This window comes from Condylura cristata, unplaced genomic scaffold, assembly GCF_000260355.1.
Source record: "Condylura cristata isolate star-nosed mole 26May11 unplaced genomic scaffold, ConCri1.0 scaffold00008, whole genome shotgun sequence".
Classification (NCBI taxonomy): Eukaryota; Metazoa; Chordata; class Mammalia; order Eulipotyphla; family Talpidae; genus Condylura; species Condylura cristata.
Genome location: NW_004567109.1, coordinates 37,652,234 through 37,674,550, shown reverse-complemented (window position 1 = coordinate 37,674,550; position 22,317 = coordinate 37,652,234). Strand labels below are relative to the sequence as shown.

Here is a 22,317-nt window from a genome sequence, read left to right as displayed (position 1 = left end):
GAAGTTCAATTTGTTCATCTTTATGTACAACTGAAATAATATAAAACAATTAGGAGAACATAAATATTTCAACAAAAGGTATGCATATAATAAAAGTGAATCATCCCCTACTACCCGTCTAAACCTTACTTTTCAGAGATAACCATTGTTTAGAGCTTAATTCCCTTTTAGACATTATTGTCTATGCCAAAACAAACATGTATTAGGATATGCATAGACGCAAAGTGCTTTAAGTTCTAGAGAAGGGAATTGATTTAAATGGTTTAAAATTTGTCAGCTATACAAATAATGCAACATTGTATGAGATGTACCTTCGCATTTACACATTTATCATCGTATAGAATTTGAAAACAAAGGGACTTAATGTGCTCAAAGTAGTTGACACTCAGCAACTACTCAGGAAGGCACTCAGCAAATGTTTGTAAATATCCCACGTGTGTATATACTACATACACTCTCAACCCTGTCATGCCAGTGACATTTAAATCCGAAAGTGGACTTCATCCTAAGGCATTACAGAGTTTGAAATTTAGCTAAAGCAATGATTCTACCACTAGAATAAATTTTCAGACTCCAACTCCAAACAAATTTATAAGTAAATTTATAAACCAGAGCTTATATAAATAAACACATTATTATTTTTACCGGTTCTCGGCATTGGTGAGGTTGCCAGTGCACTCATTCACTTCTAAAGGGCACTCACAGGGACATTCACATTCATTTTGCTCCATCCTGAGAAGAAAAAAGAAAGTTACTATCCTGAGGCTTAATTACAAACTATGTATTGTCTATTCACCAAGGGCAATAAAATAAGGAAATCTTAATCGAGGTAAAAGGACAACGAAAAAGTTAATGATCAAAGGTCACCAAACAACTCCTCTTTGGACAAAGCTTCTGCAAGCAACACAGCTTGAAATGCTTCTGTAATCAGGACTTTCCTTATCACCAGGAAACACCCCAGCCCTTTTTATTTAGTAGATGGCAAACAAAGAACATGACCTTGGCATGTTTACCTGTGACAGTTGAGACAGAGCCGGTCGACCATGCTACAAGCACAGAAGGCAAGAGAGTCACACGTTTCATTGACGATGCCCACGAATGCATTGGTGCCAGGGATCCTCGTCAGCCTGTATTTGGAGCAGTGGCTGCCATGGACAAGGTTTGTCAAATCCCCCTAGAGGAACAATCTTGGTTTCAGAAGCGACAAACAGCAATGCAAAGGCTCACACCTACTACGGTTGTTGTGACCCTGCAGCCATTTGCTGGTGGTTTACAATGCAACTTTACTTCTGACTCCAAGAGTAGCGAGGAACACATCTGTGTGATAGTGTGTAATCACTGCTAAAAATCTGGAAAATTATTCATCATCCCATCAATCGGAGAGAATTCTCACTTAACAATTGAGAATATTTATCCTTTTACCTACCTTAAACAGATAAAAAAATTATAGCCTTTTGGGTAATTTATCTTTTTAAACACAAGAATATATCATGCAATTGAAACAAATGCACAACAACAACAAAAAAAACACCTTTCAGGAATAGCTTAAAATTATGAGAAAATAGTTTGAAACAAGGAGGTAGTTTAAAATTTATTCAAGGTAAAAGTCAATCCACCAGAAAACGGGTATTTTCCTCCCATTGGAGAACAGGTTCTCTTCCCTTGAATAATACAATTAAATAAGAACAAAATCCTCTCTAAGAGGCCTGTTTTCTGCTTCCAGAATATTTAAACATTTCAACTAAAAGCATCCTTTTCTTCATTCTGTAACAAGAAAACGTGGTAGTTTCCTGAAATGCCTGATTGTCTACTGCATTAGAAAACCAAAGATTCAAAAGTGGTATTGTAAAGTTGAATATGTTTTAATTTTTCTGTGTGAGTGGCTTACGTAGCAGGTAAAATTTTTAATCCCATGCCTATTTCCATGCTAGTCATCCCTGATATAGGCATGGTGAGGATAACCCTAACTCCATGAATCAAAGCACTAGATAGTTCCTTAGGAGGTCTGGATGGATTTTCCCATGCCTGAAAGATCCCTACCTCTACAATAAGGGCAATAATACAGGCTTATCATCCTGCTGGCTGCTGTAACAAAGAATACTCCAATTCCACCACTGAATGACTTGGGTTCTTAAGCAGTTATTCTAATTCATATTCAATTAGTATTTGAACTTCTCAGAAATTTTCAACCTGAGGGAGCTGTCGGCTGAGGGCTCAAGAAACTACTGTACAAATGAGAGAGGACACACAGAGTAAGTCAGAATTTCACAGGCTCACTTGCCACATCACCTGGCAGCTTCCTCCCAGAAGATAAAATCTCTTCTATCCCCCTGGACAATTGCTTGTGCAATCGCTTTACTTGATACTAAGCTGAAGATGTCCCATTTAACTCAACCCTTTAAAGATTAATTTTCAAGGATAAGTTTGCAGCATATTCTAAACTAAAAAAAGGAAATGATTTTTGGATGCTGTGAATGAAAACTGTGATCTGGCAGGACAGATGACGACAAACTGACCCAGATAGACCTTAGGAATTTAAGGAGACAGAGAACTCCAGAAGACAGGAGGAGAGGGCCACACTATGTGGGAACAGACTTCAGGGGACATTTCAAAGGGCTAAGATTGTGTGTGTGTGTGTTTTTATTTATGCTTACAGAACTGTGGTACAGGCCAAAGGTGTGGTGGGTGAGAGGATTCACCAGAGACAGAGTGGGGAGCAGAACAGGAAGATTGACAAAATACACTCCTGAGGGGAGCAGCGGGTGGGTCAGAAGAGGTCTGTCATGCCATGTGGATTAGCTCCCTGGCTGGGGATCCAACTCGTGCTGCAGTGGCTTCAGAGAATTTCATAATGTGGTACTTTAATCTGCTGCACTACCAGGGAGAGCCCATGATTGGGTGTGTTTTAAAATGAACAGAATCAACACAAAATACCAAGTGTGACATTTAAAATATTCATTTCTGCCCTCGAGGCTCTCTGTTCCACAATTGTGTAGTCAGGAAGCTGCATGAAGGATCTGTCCTATCATTCGATAATTCTAAGACATTAACCATTATTCCATTTCATATGCCACTACGGGGGGTGAGGGGGTGGGACATGAGTATTAATTAAGGAATCCACTCACCACAAGGCTAGTGTTGAATTTATAAAAGCGCTGGACTGTCCGGTCACTGAAGCTGTTGCACAGGTTTTTCTTTACAAAGTTGGGGTGGTTCAGGATGTCATTGGCTACAAGGGGCTCCTAGCAAGGTCAAATGGAACAGAAGGCATGTGCCATGGATTAATGAGCCACAAGCTGCCAGGCAATGAGCTATCAGGGGAGCAACAGATACCTTGTGGGTGATGTGCTGCTGTTCCACAGGTGCATGTCCTTTGGGGTCAATCAGGGTTGGGTGGGCCACCAAATAACCTCTGTCCTCCATGATGAAACACCTGCACCAAAACAAGTGGCATTCTCATACACCTCAACTGTTTTCTATACTTTAAAGTGTTTATCTTGCTACTCTGAAATGAATAGTGTTTCTCTCAGGTTCTGAACACATATTTACTGGGAAAGATGAAGGCAGGCTGGCAGTTAGGTGAACAGAGCATTATTCTTGAAGTGGAGGATCACCTTAACACAGTTAAAGTGAGTGAGTTATTATGCCTGATCTGAGGTGGTAGCATAATTCACACATTTTGTGCCCATCCAGGGCAAGTACAGAGACCTGAAGGTCTTTTGCAAGAATATGTAAGTGGAAAATATACTCTTCTTTCAGAAGAGGGAGACTCTAAAGGAAATGGTCTGGCAGATTTATAGGCACAAACTTTAAATCACCCACTTTTCCTTTTGATAATAAGCAATCACAAAACAACACTCAGGGGACATACAAGACTATCACCTGAAAATAAGTAAAGATAGAAATGTGCCAATTAAGACTAAACTTTGCTATTTTATTCCACATTCGTTTCAACAGTTTGTAACCCTGTACTTCCTTATTAAGGGCCAGTGGGAAATATAGCACTGATGTGGACATACTGGTCAGGAAAGTGAAATAAATTATTTTAAAAAGTGGACTGCATTGAATCATACATAGAGTGAGCTTGCTTTGATCAGACAGGTTGTTTTTCAAACTTTAGGTGGCAAAATTTTTAGTTCCCTGAGTCTCTTCCTGAGGAAATGTAAAAAGCAACAGTCTAAGCATCTGAAAATCTCATGAAGACTTTGCTTTAAAACTTACTATCATTTCAGTAAAAAAGAAAATTATATTAGATATTACTGATTCTTAACATTGGCTTTTCAATCAAGAGTGAATGTAAAAATTCCAATATTCAGTTAACACTAACTATCGAAAGCACTACCCAAGAATATCCAAGATATGGGATAGCTCTAGTTAGTTACTTCTAGAGAAATAAGAATTTTGGGAGAATTCCAGGACACAATTATATTCCTTGTAGGTATCATACATTACATGTTTGATATCTGTTTACATTATACATGGCATGCCTCTTAGAAAAATGACAAAGATCAAAACCCTCTATTTATGGAACACCCAGGTCATGGACTTTATTTCTGGTCTTGAATGCGGCAATATGGCTGTCAAATCACCAGATGCTTGACATCATTTTCTTTGTATTTTACAATTGAAGAGAAATGGTGAGTGGCAGGGCTTACCTTATTTTGTTGCCACCATCTTGGTTACAAACAGGTAGCAAGTCCATCAGAACCTTGTAGAAGTATCTAAGTGTAAAGTCAATTCCCATCACGGCCACAGTATGCCCGGAAGACAGCTGTGTACTTCATGTGAAAAGATCAACAAGAACAAGAGGCATGTTTTATTTAAAGGTCAGAGCTATGTCCATCGTAAGGAAATTGTAGGGTATTAGAAACACATTCCCACTGTTTCTCAGCACTTTACAATCCACTCTTTGAAAAAAATGATGAAATGATGACAGTATAACCTAACATGGATATTTAATGAGAGAAAAATTAAAGTTAAGAAATAAGATAGAACTTCCTAAAGCAGACCAATTCAAAACAAGAGCAGCTGTGGAACATGGCTGGTCCTGACTCCAGATGTTCAGACAGCTGTTGACCTATTCTTTGGCAAGAATATGGAGCCTAGAGAAAGGCATGGGGTGGAAGTTTGGATGCATGATCACTAAAATTCCTTAGCAAAATAACTCTTTAGACAAGAAACCTAAGTGATTTTCTTAATTATTTCCTTCATTTTATAGATAAAGGAGCTGAGAATTCAGAAAGGTTGAGTGAGTGGTTTAAGGTTATATAACACTTTGAAAAAAAAAAAAAGTCCAGTTTTTATTCTGTGATACTACTCAAAACACAACTAACTTTCTAGAATAAGCCTCTCCTGATTCACAAGTTATTTTAAAATATTCCTCTCAAAAAGAGGAGTACCAAAGAAGACAAAGAAGGAAGTTTAACATGGTATAAGATTTTAGCTTTGGAATCAAGTGGATCTGGGGTCAAATCCTGACCCAACTGGTTCCTATATAAGTCCTGAGATGCTACTTACTTGTTTGTAGCCTCAGTTTTCACACCTAAGAATGGGGTAATAATAGTACCCACTTAATAAAGCTTATACTAAGATTACACGAGAGTGTGTTTCAGTGCTTGGCAAGCTGCCTCTCATGGAGAAAACACCCAATTAGAAGTAGTTACTCTAGAGGATTTAAAGCCCAGGCCTGGACAGAAAATGAACTTTTATTTTTCCCCCACAGAAATTACACTAGGAGAAACTGCTAGATATAGCTACAGTATAGACTTCTCAGTGAACAAACCTAGGTTCTTACTAATCTATGTTTATGGGTAGTAGGAGGTGCTTGGATTACCTGGCCAATGAACCTTTGTATTTTTGTGGCTGGTAATTTGCAGGGTTTACTAAAAAATGGGATATCCAAGAGCCCATGTACATACTTGATTTCTTTATAAATAAAAAAAAAATGGTGCTGTTATTGACAAAATCCTAGTAAATTGGGCAGTCTAGAAAAAAATTCTCACAGTGAAATCCTATTTTGGAAAATTAGAATTTGGGAGTGAAATTAGCTTTGCCATGTACACAATTGACCCCCTTCTGGTTATGTCAACTTTGATATCATATTAGTTCCTTGGGCCCTGTCTCCTCACTTGCCCCCCTCAAAAGGAAACCCTCCAAACCCAACCACTAGTGAAAAAGACCATGATCCCAATAAAATTTCGATCAGAACTTTGCTACCAAGACTGATTGGCATGGTGGTGGATGAGGACCATGTACACCTCAATAAGAGCTCTTGTTGTTACCAAAATAACCCAGATTCCACTACAAATAATTCTAAGATCACTAGTTCACATAGAATTTGTGCTTCATAGCAAATAATGGTTTGGTTAAGTATCAGTCAAAATAAGTCTGAACCACTCTTGGTTGTCCAGGAAGGAGTGATGAATCTAAATAGTGGTTATTGTTATAATGGTAATCACCTCCATTTACTGAATGTTCACAATTTACAGGCACTTTGTTGGGCATCTGAGCACAGTATTTCAATTATTTTTCCCAGAAATCTTATGAGGTGTTATCATTGCTGGAAAAGCAGAAGCTTAGGATGATAAAATATTTGGTCAAGGTCAGACAGTGAATAATTAGTGGAAGAAGGAATTTAAACTCTCTTTCCAAGTCCAAAGCACACACTCTTAACCACTGCATTATCTTGCTACTTGAGAGCTGTATATCACTCTCCAGACTTTCCAAGAAAGTTTACACAACCTATTCAATTTCCCATGGAGATATGGGGCACAAATTATAGTTTCTACTTTAGAAATGAAGTTAGGCTTAGAATGATTAAGATGTAAACAAGATGAATCATCTGGAATTTATACTTAAAAGCCAGTAGACAGACCTGGTTCTTTTTGCAATACTACAGCAGCCTCAGTTAAAAGATACAACCCCCATTTCTGGGGCAATTTAATTTTGTATTAAACTCCCCCAGCAGACTACCATCTGCTTCAGTATGATCTGCATGCATAAGTAAAAGCATGCCTAGTGCCCAGGTAAGTCTAGCACTTTAACCTGCACTTCAGAAATGTACACTGTTGCCATAGCAACTCATAAATATCACAGGACAATCAAACCAAAGCTACATTTCTAATTACAACAGACCATGCTATTAGCAACACGTATGAGATTTTTCACAGCCAAAAATTCATCTGACCAATCCTTTATTCACCAACTGATTGTCACCATCTCCACCAGCATTATAATTCTTCCAAGAATGTACAGTCAGATTCTCAGCCTACTGGTAGTGTGTATGGAAGATTCACAGCACAGCTACTATACCTGATAAGAGAGCACTGGGTGAGAAAAGCCCCTCCCCAATCTACCATCAAACCTCTTCTGAAAACCCTGGGTAAAAGACCAGTTGAACATTAGCTTAAGTTCTCTCTTCTGACCTGTTAAAATGTCAGAAATTTAAAGCATGAGGAGCACAATAAAACAAATAATTGCCATTTATTTGGGTCTCAACATCAAGAGTTGAGTACAATGCTGAGCAATTCACATGCATGGTCTCAAATTCTCATTGCGTCAGTTCAACACAGTCATCATTACCTCTGTTTTACACTTGCAACTTGAGGAGGCCATGGAACACAATAATAAAAGTATTTGGCTTTATTGAGCCCTTACCATGGCCAGACATGTTTGAAGAGCTTTACATATGCTATTTAATGCAATCCTTAAAGAATCATTTGAGATAAGCCCAAGTAGCCTTCTTTCACAGGTGAGGAAACCAAGGGGAAAAAGGTACTTGCTTATACTTCAGAGAGTATAGGGCAAATCTACTTTTTCAGTCTGGAATCACATTTCAGGAGGAGGACAGATGCACATGTTGGAATGTGAGACCAAAACCAATTGTAATCATTTGAACAAGGCACCTTTGTGGAGCCCACCTACCACTAACTCATTAAATCGATAATGCTTTGGTTGCAAAGCAAAAGCAGCAGGTGACTTGCATTTTAAACTACCCAGCTTTAGTAGTTCAGTGCTAAGAAACATACTCAAGTGATTAAGTACATGGGCCTCCATATTAATTGAGAGCAGATAATTATTCCAGGAATACAAACTCATTGAATCAATAGTAGACAGTTTCATCCCAGATGAAAACTGTCAATTTAAAAATCTAGTTGAACTTGCAGAAGATAAGCACTATAAAAAGTAAGTAAAATAAGGGAATTGAACCAGTTTTTTCTATTCTGACAGTCCATATTACAAACACGCTCATCTGGACTGACACAATAATAACTGTAAATAAAATCAATGAAAATCCTTCTATTCATCCAAACTTCCACCAAAACACAAACATGACACTCTGCCCCTTCTTTGGTTCCCTAACCCCCCAATCGAAACAATATTGGGTAGAAGGAGAAGCTCATGGCTCTTGAAATAAGTGGCTCAGTGGGAAAGACCTGGTGAATCACCAAAGACTCAGTCATGGAGGATTCTTCCTCCTCTCTGGTCCCAAGGACATTTTCAAGAGGCCAGTCGGGCCCATTTCATTGCCATCAAGCACTAAGATCACTGCAGTTCCTCTAAAGAAACATCTTTGTTTACTTTTTCTCAGATGATTAGAATATATGGAAGGGATGACACATCTTGCTATTCAAACAATCGTGGGCGTAAGCCTGACAGATGGTCTGTTAATGACAACATCGGAAAGATCTGCTCTAAACGAGTGTTTACTTGTTTATACGTGAAATGTCATATCATGGAGTGGCTGGCAAAGTTAAGCATAGTGCGCCCCACGAAGGAATCAACATTCGGCTGGCAGCAGGCCCTGCTTTCCATGGAGACACAGGTCATGTTATTGAAATGCCACTCAGAACTGCTTTCCAATCTTGCTTCCAATGCATTCGTGTTAGAAGAATTCTACTGAATGTCAATCATTTGATAGATAATGAGCTCCAGTGGAAAGCATAAAGTTAAGCAAGGAAATCTGTCTCCCATAAATTTTAAGGCATCGTTACAAGTACCAGTGAAAATACAGTTTTTCTTGGTTGCTAGGGAAAAACTGCTATTGGTATAATGAAGGGATTAAAACAGCATGTTCCACTTTCCTTTCCATCCAACATTTCATTGACATTTGTAGCTTAAACCCTGAAACCTCAAAAGCAGGAAATATAAAGCACTCCAAATATATTTACAGTGATGCTGACATTTTGTAACATCTCAGAAAATCAATTTTCAAAATGCCTTTTAATTTTTCAAGAGACAAGGCAAGGACAAAGTAAAAACACTGCCACCTCCTATATAATGCTTAAGAGTTAGACCCCAAAACAAGAGGTAATACATTTGAAGTCCTGATACTTTCTTTAGCAAAAATGGTCAATTGCTGGGGAAAACACTTGTGTAGTGATGGCTGTCAGGTTGCTACTGATATTGCTTTGATTGGTTTGCAACTGGCATTTTCTACAAACTATTCCACTGAGTCACATCATTCATGGGCATCATCATGGCTGCCAAGAACAGGGCCAAAAACTCTTCATGGATTCAGTCATACATTACCCCATGAGACAGTGATCAACTCCATTTTACAGACGTCAGGAAGAAGCCCAGAGAATCGAACATGACACAGTCAGAGGAGACACTCAAACCGCACCTTAATTCATACATCAAAAGCCACTTAGTGCTTTTGCCACTAATCTTTGGTATCTACTGTTCTATTTAAATTTGATATCCTTGATGTGTTTAAGAAATGACTGAGAAAGTGATGAAAAGGTTACCTGGATGAATGAATGGTGTGACTAATTGTCACTACATAGCCAGCTCCTCCCACATCTAAGTAAGGGCCAGTCAATGAAATCAATCCTGGGTTGGCTACTGCATGGAGATACCTAATGGAGACCAAAGAAAGTCAAGTTATTTGGGGTAAATGTAGATTTCTATGTAGATTTCAAAGAAAAATGAGATTGTAAATCTAAAGATTTAGTATAATTCGTGTTTATGTTAGATTAACAAAAGGATGCCTATCTTTTATGTCTGACTGTAGCAACCATATAAGGGGGTAAAGAAAAATTGAATAAAAGAAAAAATAAAAAAAAAGTAAACTTGGAACTCTGTGTGTATGGGTTCAACTTTAGTTGGTGTCGAAGTTTAAGAGGCTCAAAATGAAAGGAAATTAACATGTAAGGTGACAACAAATGTAGTGTCACGTAACCGTGCTCTCTGGTAAGGAAGAGGGGACAGAGAGAATATGTGACTCAGGAATGACTCAGTATGCAGCGCAAGACGAGAAACTCTGTTTTTATGCTCAATTTCCCTTCCTGCTATACTGCCTGCCTACTTTTATTTTTGAAAACCAGAGTAAAAATAAAGTCCCAGAAGTAAAAAAGGACTTTGAATTTATGTGTGTCATTTTCCATAAGGTCATGCAGAACTGAGCTGTAATTTGATGCCATGATCGTGGGCAGTGAAATGAAGTCTGCCTGCTTCGGACACTGCACACAGGTAGGAATCAGCAAACCACTAGGAACTGCAATGTCAAGCAGAAAGCATTTCAATTTCAACGAAGAGATAAAAATGGAGACAAAAGGAAACCCACAAAGCTGTTATGAATACTACATTAAAAAAAAAAAAAGACTATTCAGAAACATGTTTTCACTGCCATGAAAGTCTCTTCTTTAATGTGACTGCCTGAAGTTGCCTTATTGTGTGTACTTATCATGTCTCTCCAGGATTTGGGGGGAACCTTTGATAATGAAGGCCCCTAAAACTCACCATTGTCTCCTAGTGGGATCAAATGCTTTGTCCATGAGGGAACCAGGATAAATTCTGAGGACGCCATTGGGTGTTGCTATGTAACGGCGGACAATGTAAGTGTTCAGGCTACTCATTTCCATTTGTGTCATCCATTCATCTGTGACGTGGCTGGTAGCCATTACTTCATTTCTGACAGAGAACTGGGAAACAAAGGAAGACATAGCAGGGATCCTTTAAGACTCACATGAAAAGAGACTCTTCTCTTACAGAGAAGCCAAGCCCAATTACTTCTCAAAAATCTTTCCACAGCAGATGGACATGGCCAAACTTGGTGAAAACAAAAACTTACTGAAATGTAATCAGTGGATGTGTGACTTACTCAATTGTTCACCCTAGTTAGATTTTCCACTTTTAAAAAGAAAAATCCTATAGTGAAGCACTAAACACATGTATACACACACACACCCCAACACAAACAACTAAATCTCTCCCTTAAACTTCACCATACTTATCTCAACAGACAGTAGGGGCACTTCTTTCCCCTGGGAAAAGTGGGGAGAAAAAGTTTCACTGGTCTCTGAATCACCCACCCTGTGACCCCCCTTGGAAAGCTCCTTTTGCATCTGAGGCCTGAAAGCTACTCTTCATCTGGCCCACAGGGCTTCTTAATCCATCAGAAGGGTCATCGTCAACCAGCATCCCCTGTGCCACACACTTTGTTTTCTGGCTCTCCAGCTGAGAGGTACAGACCCAGAGCTGGGCTTTCCACTTCAAAGGTTCACGGCCAGCAGCCCCTCTCATGCCTGTGGTGGAGGGGGGGGTCACCAGAAGTGGGGCCCCGTGCCAGCACTCACTTTGAGCCCCGGGTTAGCGATGAGGCGGGTGTTGTCACTGAGGTAGGCAGTGTAGTGCTCCACCATGCGCTTTGTCTCGGGTTGGCTGAGGTGTTCGTAGGGGGAGGAAAAGCTGCCAGCAGACAGCATGACGGTTGGACTCTCTGAAAGAGAAGCAGACAAAGCCGGCCTGAGAACACAGAGGATTCATCTCAGGCCCAAAGAAAAGCATCGCCAAGGCTTTGCCAATTTGTCAGCTGTAGAAACTTAAAAGTCTTCCCAAGGAAAGCAAAGAACTCAGAGCTAAAAAGGAAGAATGTTATTCTTTTCTCCCTTCAGGGAGTTTAGAGTCACGAGTGACCCAGAAGCGACACATCTAAGGAATACAAGCGACACGTCTAAGGAATACAAGTGCCTGAAAAAGCAAAGGTGCTTACACACCAGGTTGTTTCCTTAGGGCCTGGTGGCGTCTGAATGCACTGAACATTGTCTTTAAAAATAAACTGGTAGGGGCCCTTCCTGATGGTACAATGGGTTAAAGCACAGCACTACAAAGCTAGCTGCAGCCGGTTCAGTGGAAATTCGATCCCTAGCCAGGGAGGTGATCCCATGACACAGCAGACCTCTCCTGACCTGCCCACTGCTTCCCCTCATCAATCTGCCTGTTACCCTCCCTACTCTGTCTCTGGTGAATCCTCTCACTGCCCCTGGGTCTGTACCCTGGTTCTGTATGCATAAATAAATAAATCTTTTAAAAAATGGTAGCAATAGTTAAAACCATTCTCCAGAGAGGGTCATTATTTGAGTTTGCAGGTACCCTGCCTCAAAGCAGAAAAAAGTGAGGTGCAAACTGTTCCCAGTAAGGAACTAGGCATCAGCTTCAGAGCTCCACTGTGAGACTGTGCTATCTAGCTCATCTACGATTAGCTAGTACTTGAGGCTCCTTAGGCCAGTCAGATGACAGGAACCCCAAGTCAAGGATTGCTTTAAATTCAATTTGCCCTTCCTCTAATGAGATGTTAGATACAGGTGCATGTGTACACTTGTGGGCGTGTGCCACATGTATGCACATGCATGCACACGAATATGTGCACATGTATGTGTGTGCACGTGCATGTATGGTGGGGTTGCAGGGTATGTTTCATGTGTTGGTCTCCACCTCTTGGGAACCCTGAGTTTCTTTGTTGTTACTCTCCCCAGCCCTGTGAAGCTACCTAAAACATAGCTTAATTTCACAGCTGTTCCTTCTGGAGTGGTATGCATTGCAAAAGTGTCTTTCAGTGTTGTATTCTTCTCTGGGTTTTTATCTTAGACTTTGGTGTAGTAACTTTCTACGATCACGTTATTTCTTCAATGCTCTGAAAAACTTTTTCTTTAATTGAAGTAACATTAGTTAATAACATTATATAGGTTTCAGACTTCAAGATTATCCTTAAGTTACCATCCATAACTTTTAGGTGTCCTCAGCAGATGGGTCCAGTAATGTTATATCTCATTTAATTTTCAGGCTCTCTGTATGGGTAGTGTGGCTGATTATTATATAGCTGTATCTAGAGAAGAAAATCAGAGACTTAAAAAGGTTGGCTGCCTAGCAGTATTGCTGTGGGTTTAGGTGCATATGCTTATGGGGACCCCTGGCAGGGATGTACCAGAGAAAGAGGACTGTCCCTGAATTCAAAGTGCTCAGGATCCAGTTGGAGAGGAAAACAAAAATATAAGAAGGACATAATATCAGAAACATCAGAAGGCAATACACTTTAGGGATAAGACAGCTGCAGTAGGGCCAGAGGAAGCAGAGAAGAGACTCACCTTAGGGAATGAGCTTCCAGACTGAGCTGTACAAGGGTGGGGAGGGAGTACAAGACAGACTACAGGAGAGGACAGGACCCAAGGCTTTGTGCACAGATGATAATGTATATATACATACATGTGTACTTAACCGTATTAGATGATGTGCTCTTAAAATACTCCCCTGTCATTAGTGTACTAAGAAAGACAATGTCCTTCTTACAGTTATGAAAGGGAGCTCTTTTGAGACAACATCACCTTGTCTCAAAATTTCCATCACAATGAAACCGAATGGAAACCATTTATTTGCCATCAATTTTCTAGTTCCTTTTTATTATACTGGAACTATGTGTTTTATACTCTTGTTAGTGACTGATATTAAACTGCCCTTGAAGGCTACTCCACATGGGCCTGGGTGAGGGTATGGCTGCAAAGTGCAATTCACATGCTGATGTAAGGTCTGTTGGGGTCACCCAGGAGTGGTCTATTGATCATGGGCCAAGTATTAAGTTGACAAACTGCATTTTCTGAGCATCTTTATAAGGTAGTACAGTCCAGTTGAAATCCCCAGATACAACATAAAATTTTTTCTTAACTACATTAAGAAAAAAAAGGCTAAATTAATTTTAATATCACTTTAACATGTACTCCTTATGAAAAAATAAGTAGGTGTTTTACACCTACAGCAAATCTCACTTTGAACCAGTCACATTTCCAGTGCTTGATACCCACACATAGCAATAGACAGGGTAGCTACAGAATATGATCCACAGAAAGACCTGGGCTTGAGACTTTTCTCATCAAGAAAAGTCTTTCACTGTATTAAGTTTCAGAACAGTGACCTCATTTCCATCAGCAATGGAGGTTAGCTTGCTCATATAGCACTTAAGAAAACAAATACACCTTAGATTTTCAGAAAGCATTTCTTAAAACTATGAATGAAAGGGTGCTGCATATTCTTTTGTCAAAAAGACAAGCCCCAAACCTAATGTTGTGCCTTCTTTGATTGACATCTCTGGCTCTTTTGTCTACACTGCTGGAATGTGTCATAAGAGTGGCCCCTTACTCTGGCTTGCTCTCTTAATCTCATATCCAGGCAGAAACGACCTAGGATGGAATTTAAAAGAAGAACCAAATACATATGTTTTCCTTGGGAATCTAGAAACTTGGTGATGTCTATCCTTGATCTGCTTTCCATCTGTGCTCCTTTCACTGGGTCTGTCGGTTGAGCAGTGATTCTTAAGTTATTCATCTTTTTGAATCCTGAATATTTTCCAACAATGAAAAAGAGGACATCAGTTTTACAGTCTCACGGATATTCAGCTAGGAACTGCATTTTATTTCATCTGGACTGTTCCATCTCATAGAATACTAAGAAAATGTAGAGTTCATCAACTCAAATTTAATTGATTGGTTGCAAAAACACACGCCAAAAATACTTAGTGTGTGTCTGGCACCTGGCAGCGTGCATTAAAAGAGGCGGCATCATGGGATGAGAGGGCCATGAGTCAAATCTCAACCTTGCTGCGTCCTGCGTAACCTTGGGAAAACTGCTAATTTCTGCAAAACTCAATAGCCTCCCCTACAAGAGGCTGGTTCAGAGGATGAATGTAAAATACCTGTTATATAAGTAATGCAAATTCCCTTATGCTTTCTTGCCTATTTCACAGCTCTTTGGGAGAGAGGGGCCTGTGGAAGATGCAGCTATGCTGCATAGCTACCTGGGCTTCCAACCCTCGGGCCCCTGACCACCATGCCATCTCTTCACTGTCTCTCCACACCTACGTACTTGCCTCCAATGGGCCACATCTGTGACTCTCCTAGGTGGGATGTCTTTGGGCTACTAAACCTTTACCTTTCAACAGCTGAAAGTGACGAAGGGATAGGCAAGGCCAACTCCCTTTCTTGAGACTTGAGTCTAGACAAACTCCAAGGTAAAATTTACACTCCAAACTGTCCACCCCTCTGCCCCCCATCACCCCACTACAGGATTAGGCAGAGGTGAGAACTTCACTTAATCAAATTCTTTTCGAAATTTCTCCTCCTTCCCTTACTTTTCCACAGGTTTCTTTTGAGAGTCCATCTGTAATGAACCACCAGCATACAAGCCCTTTGCTCAGTGTCTGCTGGAGAACCTGACCCAAGGCAAGGCTTCACACTGTTTTTACATTTGTATCCTCCCACCTGGCACAATGTACACTCAACATCTTTTTTAGAAAATGCAAACTGATTTTTATGGTGAACTGCTATAAGTCAGGCCATTAAGGAAGCTGAGAAGTGCAAGGGCTTTACCAAGAGTAGCCAGCTGTTTGAAGTGGAGGCAAGCGCTGGGCTGGCCCAGGAGGTCCAGCCGGTGGTAGAGGAGCTTGCTGCTGGGAACCGTGTTGAGATTCTTCAGTTGCTTGACGGGTATTTCCGGTTGTATCACCACAATACAGAGAATAAAAGAAGTATCCTGTACCTAGAGAAAAATCAATAAATAAAGTATGTCTAATACAGAAAACAAAGGTTCCCAAGGATACTCATTTTCTTGTTATTTTCTGTTACCTGTTTTCAATCCTCATATAGAAAGGTACTTGATGAGGGAAAGATGTTAAGATGGGATAACAGAAAATATCTTTGGCAAAAGACTGCATTTTTATTTTTTTTTCTGATCAAGTGAAATCAATGTGTGTACCTGAAAATCATGGAGCTAATGAAAGAGTTAGAGAATAACTTGCAACAGTGACCTTAACCCTCTTTTGTTTCTTTAAGCTAGTGGATACAGGCTGAAACACCCTAGAAAATACAACACTTGTTTCTGTTTGGGTTTGAAATGCATTTTAAAATATATAGATGTTTTTGCAACAAAGTGTTCTGAGGACTGCCTATATTAATAGCTTATCGTTAATCTGCACTTTAAGTCAGGAGCAACCTGTGAAAATCTAGGTTATTCATTCCATCCCCAGCTAATAGCTAACACTTTTTTTCTTGTTTGGAATGACCAGGATCTCAGATTTGTGAAACTCCTGTGACTTACTCATAAAGCCTAACTTGTCATTGCAGACCAAAGCAAGCAAACTGTAGCTTAGTCTAATTTATCAAGTTCATGTATAGAACTTGAAATATTGTTCCTAGAAAAGAATACTTGAGTAAAATTTGGTGGGAACTCTCCTGCACTGCTGGTGGGAATGCAAACTAGTACAACCACTATGGAAAACTGTCTGGAGGTTCCTCAAACTGCTTCACATGGAGCTTCCCTACGGCCCAGCAATCCCACTCTTATGTATCTACCCAAAAGACACAAAAACACTGATTCAAAAAGATACCTGCACCCCCATGTTTATTGCTGCTTTATTCACAATTGGAAAGACATGGAAACAGCCCAAATGCCCAAACATGGATGACTGAATTAAAAAAATGTGGTACACTTACACAATGGAGTATTACTCAGCAACCAAAGCAAAAAACAAAAACACATGTCTTTTGCAGCAACATGGATGGAGCTAGAAAAGATCATGTTTAGTGAAATAAGCCAGAAAGAAAAGGAAAAATATTGGATGGCTTCTCTCATAGCACGAATATAACGGAACAGGTGAGAAAATAATGATAATGATGAACAGCTATATATATACCAGAGACATTTTGTGGGGGTGGCGTGGGAAATAGGATCAAAAACAGTGGGCGGAATGGGTGATGGGAAACCCAAGGAGATTGCACCTGAAATGGAAAAATGCACAAAATGATGTAAAAATAAACATGTTATAAAAAAATTTTTTTTTGGTGGGAAAAATGTCCACCAAAGAGTTCATTTGAGTAACTAGAGTTACAGGCTCTGGTTGATTTCAACATACAAACATCCAGTAAGTCCATTATATCAGGAGATGGGCAAAATCTTTTTAAAGATGGTGTGTAAGTAACCAATGCAGTTAGACCTAAAGGACAGTTGGAACTAAAGCTTTAAGTTGGAACTGAAAGATCAAGGAGACATTTTTAACAAGGCAGGTTATATTAAATGAGTTTTAGGGTTTATGAGGATGGGTGCAGATTTTTTTTAACATAGTTGCTAATTCGCATTTTCCTGGAATTGCTTTCCCTCACACTGCCAAGGATATTCAATTAGATGAACAAATTTAATCCTCTTCCTCCACCCACTAAATTAGACAGTGACAGGGTGTTCTGAAGTGGCATTTACTATTTCCTTTCTGACACAGTCATCCCTTGCGTTTGTTTTTCTGTATTGCATATGTTCCAAGGAACCAAAAGGCAAAACTCTAACAGAATGACTGGAATATAATTTTATAATTGAGTCTGTTCTGTAAAAGAAAAATAAAATGTTACCCTGAACTTGGAAAAAGCAAGATTTCACAAACAGTCCTTAGCCATAAAGAAAAACAGATTCAATACAGGTCTTTCTATTATGTTCTTTGTTGAAGAAATTTTATGTGCATTGAGGAATTATAATGTGTCTAGCAAGTGCTGTCCATGACTGAGGAGTGATTTTGTTCACTGACTGACTATGGAACTCATATTTAGAAGTGAACAATGTCTGTGGAACAGGAATATTCTAATGTTTCCTGCTAGTCCACAGTTCCTTCTGTCACAGCATACAGCCTCCTTGAAGGCTTGAAAGTGGGTTTGGATTATACAGTGCAGTTAAATAATCTCTTACCTTTGCTCACATAATCTCTCATTTTATATTTTAATTATTTCAGTGAAATAATCTATCAGCATCTGCTTTTATCTATGGTTGTTAAGTGGTTTAACTATTATCAAGATAAATCTATTTATATATTCTATTCTATTATAGTTAACAGAAGAATCCATTTTTATTCCTTAGGGCAAGATGAGTACCTACTCACTTCCCCCAAAGTAACTAAAGAGCTTAAAAATATTTGTTCTTGTTGCTGGGTAACCAGGCAAGGCTTTTAATCTTTAATCTCATTATTTATGACCTCCAGTTTTTCATTTAGTGGTAAGCTGCTTGAAAATTTTAGATCTCTGGCAAGGTTAACACTTATACTTGAAATGAAGACATGATCACATCCATTTAGTGAAGTATAGAGGCCAGAAGTTACCAGTATCACTGAAGAAAAACTATCTTAACCGGATAGTATCTCTTCCTAAAATGTTAACATTGCTTACACATATTCATCATTGTTTCCTTCCCCTTTTAATGGCAATAAATAGGAATGAAGATATTTTCCAGGGATGTATTGCGTTCCTCTCAATCAAGATATGTACCCTGAGAGGTAAACAATCTCCAATTTCAAGTAATAAGAGTGTATTTTCAAATTAAAAATTCTGGTGTGTGTGGCCCATCAGTGTGAAAATTAAACAAAATTAAGTCATTCATCTTCGTTTGAAAGTTATGTAAATATAAGGGCTGATTGTGCAATCATTCCCCAAAGAGTCCTGAAAATGAGCTAACTCAGAATTTAAAAATAGACTTTCATCTTTCTTGAATCTGTAGTTCTCAAGCAATATAACATCAGTAGATTTAGGTCTATAAACATAAATGTCTCTAATAGTCTTATCATTTTTTTTTTTTGGCTTGCATTTTAGTTACTGCTGTTGTGTATGATGATACTTAAGAACCACACAGGGTCAGAGAAGAATCACTGGTTATCCTGAATTCCTATCATTCCTATACCAGACACAGACACACTGCATCGGGCTGTTCAACTGTCTTTACCACTAGGCTAGATGCTCTATGTGGGCAGAGACACTAGCAGCCTTTATCCTTCCTAGTTCAATAGGTAGTTCCTTAAGGGAAGAATGAAAAGATTCATTTTGGTATCAACAGGTCAAACACCAGAGAGGGCTTCCAAAGAGAACCTCAAATATTGGTGTATTTTAAAGACAGCAATTAAAAATTGGTGTTAAAAACATTCCTTTGTAGGTCAGTTACAGTATTTAAGGCTTCTTAATAGCATTGCTATGCTCTACTGGGAAGGGGGAGTAAAGGGAGTAGTCAAGAAAAATAACCCAAATTATATGGACAGTGCACGAGAGTCTATTTCTCTTTGTTTCTTTGGGACTCACTGTCTGAATGAGGTATTAAAAGAAAGCTGAAGAGGGTGCACAAGTTGTGGCCAAACTGGTGACTCTGGATAATCCAAGTTCTAATCAAAAACTCTCTTCCTTGGACAATGTCAGTAGAGTGTATTAATGGGAGACAGTGTAAAGAATTCAGTTTGTATAATGCAATACTACATAGCCATTAAAGGTTCATGCACATGCTTGAGTGCACACATGCACACACACACAGACAACGTCTAGATCTATTCATCTATCTAGATAAAACTAGAACTATATATGCCGGTGTGTGACTAAACACTTTCTGGGATTTGGTCAAGGTTTTTACTTCTGGTAAAACGGAAGGCAAAGAGGGGAAGGAGAAAGGGCACCGTTTACTTCCTATTTTATATTGTAACCTTTTATAGGGTTTGACTTACATCTTGAACAAATATTGATTTTATAAGCAAAAATGTTCACCAGTTATAAAACATTATGGTCATTCTTCTTTCTCCAATCACTTTCAAAGTGATTAGTGACATTATCAGACCTAAAAGCCCCAGACTTCCCACAGACAGGAGCACTACACCCCGTATTTGCTCACCATCTTCCAGGCATAGCTAACATTGTAGGCCTCCTTTCCAGTTTCCCTCAGCTTGTTGATGTGCCAGGACAGGGAGGAGTTCACAGGGACTGCGATAATCTGGCTGCCCAGAGGGAGGCTGCATTGGCAAACAGAATGAAATATTTGGGGCAAAAGATAAAATTAAGCACTTCATTAAAGGCAGTGAAGAAGCTGTGAGTCAATGACCACCTCTTGATTTTAAAAAGCAATGAAGCTCAATACTTTTGAATGAGATCATGTTAAGATCTTGAATTTTATAAAGCATTCTGGCAGCTCTGCATTTAACACACACACACACACACACACACACACAATAAAACTAAAATAAAACCTCAAAACCCATTCCTTATTTTCCACCCCTGCCCCCATTCTAATTCTTTCCAGAGACTAACTTGTCTCAAATCACTCAGTCATTAATTTACAACCAATGAACACAAAGACCCATTTCTCTATAGGTTACCATCTGCCAAAATAATGTATCACTGTTGGAAAAAATCCAATCTGTTCTTTATTTCATGAAAAAATGTTGTGTATGAATGTGCTGTCAACTTGGAATGGACACTACCTTTGTCGAGCAATTTTTTTTGGCATGCTGTGGCGCTGGTCTTCAACTTAACCTTTCATTTTGCAAACATTTTTCAATGTGGTAAAATGAGAATATCTTTCAAAAGTCAGAAAACATATCTGATTTTACAATTAAAGTAGATATGAATGTAGAATTTGAACTCCAAGACACTTTTCCCAATGAAGGTTCTGTTATACAAAATACCCCAAATTTGGCTACTTATGTAAAGTAGCCTTACTATCTACCTACTTACCTACCATACTTTTGATAATATTAAAATAATTTATATGCTTATTTCGTACTCTATAAGAAACACACTCATATTTGACCTCGATGGTTTCTCAGAGAAAAACAAAACACAGACTTCCACCTTTTCGCCTTACCTCAGGATATTTTGACGAACCAACTCAAATTTTGGGATATTTTCATAGTGAATGATGTCAGTGTGAAGGGGCGGTTCTGAGAGTAAATATGGTCTGGTAAGAGATGGATGCATAAGTGTATACCCTGAAATAAGAAAACAAAAACATAGGTTCTGACAACACATTGTGGGAAGCACTGATGCAAAAATAAAAATGTTAATAAGAATGTTAAAATGTGGGCCATGCTGGAATGGCAGCCCAATACTGAGTGCGTAACTCAATGAAACTTACTTTGCATCAAACACTTGACATATAGAAAGATTCTTAGATTAACAAATGTCTTGTCTAAACAAGAACAAGTATTGGTCATTTGGTTTTAGCTTTATATAATGTTCTAATTTGACCCAAAGGATCATATTCTATGTGTCATGAAACCCTCAAGTCTAATTTCCTGATGTTATAAAAACTGTCACCTACCCATCAAGATAGCAAAGAAACCACCACAGAATTTTTCGATTCATTTTGGCATCTTCACAGTGTCCCACAACAAATGAGCAGTGCTATTCAAGTATTTCCTATAAATACTACTTTTGTCCAACTTTATTTGTTAATATCAGCCTATCAATCTGAGGTTATTTTCTTCAGGTTGCTAAGAAATAATTCTTTGTTATGGTTAATTTTTAGCAGGTTACCTTTGTCATCTATGAGGAAAGTGTAGGAAGCCAAAGAGTCTTGGTAATATGTCACATCTTCAAGGATGTAGGCCAGGTTCACATCCACACCCACAATGCCCAGAAGGAGGTTTCCAAAATAACAGGGTTTACTCACAGTCATTATCAAGCCTATGAGTTAAAAACAAACAAAACCCCATTAGCATTAGATTGGCACTGACCCATGAAGGCTAGTATCAGTTGTCTCCATTTTGCTGGGAAGAAAAGTTTCCTGTGTGATCCATAACCAACCACCATCTTTTCAGACAGCATAAAGTGAGTGAAAGTGTGAGGGAAATGCAATGTTTTGGCAGCTCAAATATTGCAATTTGAAAGGAGGTCATCTGTACACTTTCACTATTTTTTCACCTTAAATGACATGATATTCTAACATGTCAGCACTGCATCAGCAGCCCATTACACATCACGTCATTGCCCAGAATAGGGGAGAATCAGCTGAACTTGAATGACCACTAGGTAAGTGACCTAAAAATTTGGATTCTTCCCCAGCTGGTCCCAGTCTGTATTACACATATACACTGGCCTAACCTTCTGAGTCTTGATTTTCACATGTGTTTGACACATACAGTAGTAACTGCTTTAATGATTTCTCAGGTTTGTCAAGTAAAAAGAGATTATGGGTAAAGAAGTGCTTATGTATTTCATTAATGTATCCCACCTTCTCCTCTACCGCCAACCCCAAAAAGCAGGA

General features: G+C 39.0%; 1 protein-coding gene across 2 annotated transcripts in view; it reads right to left on the bottom strand.

The window, feature by feature from the left end:
• The window catches only part of CACHD1 (cache domain containing 1), a 201,462-nt gene that overhangs the window by 13,227 nt on the left and 165,918 nt on the right, over positions 1–22,317 (bottom strand). For both annotated transcript variants that reach the window (XM_004679077.2, XM_012722438.1), the window contains exons 10-21: positions 21,588–21,737; positions 20,917–21,040; positions 19,948–20,065; positions 15,639–15,807; positions 11,580–11,722; positions 10,744–10,925; positions 9,750–9,860; positions 4,656–4,778; positions 3,334–3,433; positions 3,126–3,242; positions 1,014–1,174; positions 646–732 (exon numbers count right to left, since the gene is read on the bottom strand). In XM_004679077.2, the coding sequence (XP_004679134.2) occupies positions 646–732; positions 1,014–1,174; positions 3,126–3,242; positions 3,334–3,433; positions 4,656–4,778; positions 9,750–9,860; positions 10,744–10,925; positions 11,580–11,722; positions 15,639–15,807; positions 19,948–20,065; positions 20,917–21,040; positions 21,588–21,737 (1,585 nt within the window). The remainder of the gene's footprint in view (positions 1–645; positions 733–1,013; positions 1,175–3,125; positions 3,243–3,333; positions 3,434–4,655; positions 4,779–9,749; positions 9,861–10,743; positions 10,926–11,579; positions 11,723–15,638; positions 15,808–19,947; positions 20,066–20,916; positions 21,041–21,587; positions 21,738–22,317) is intronic.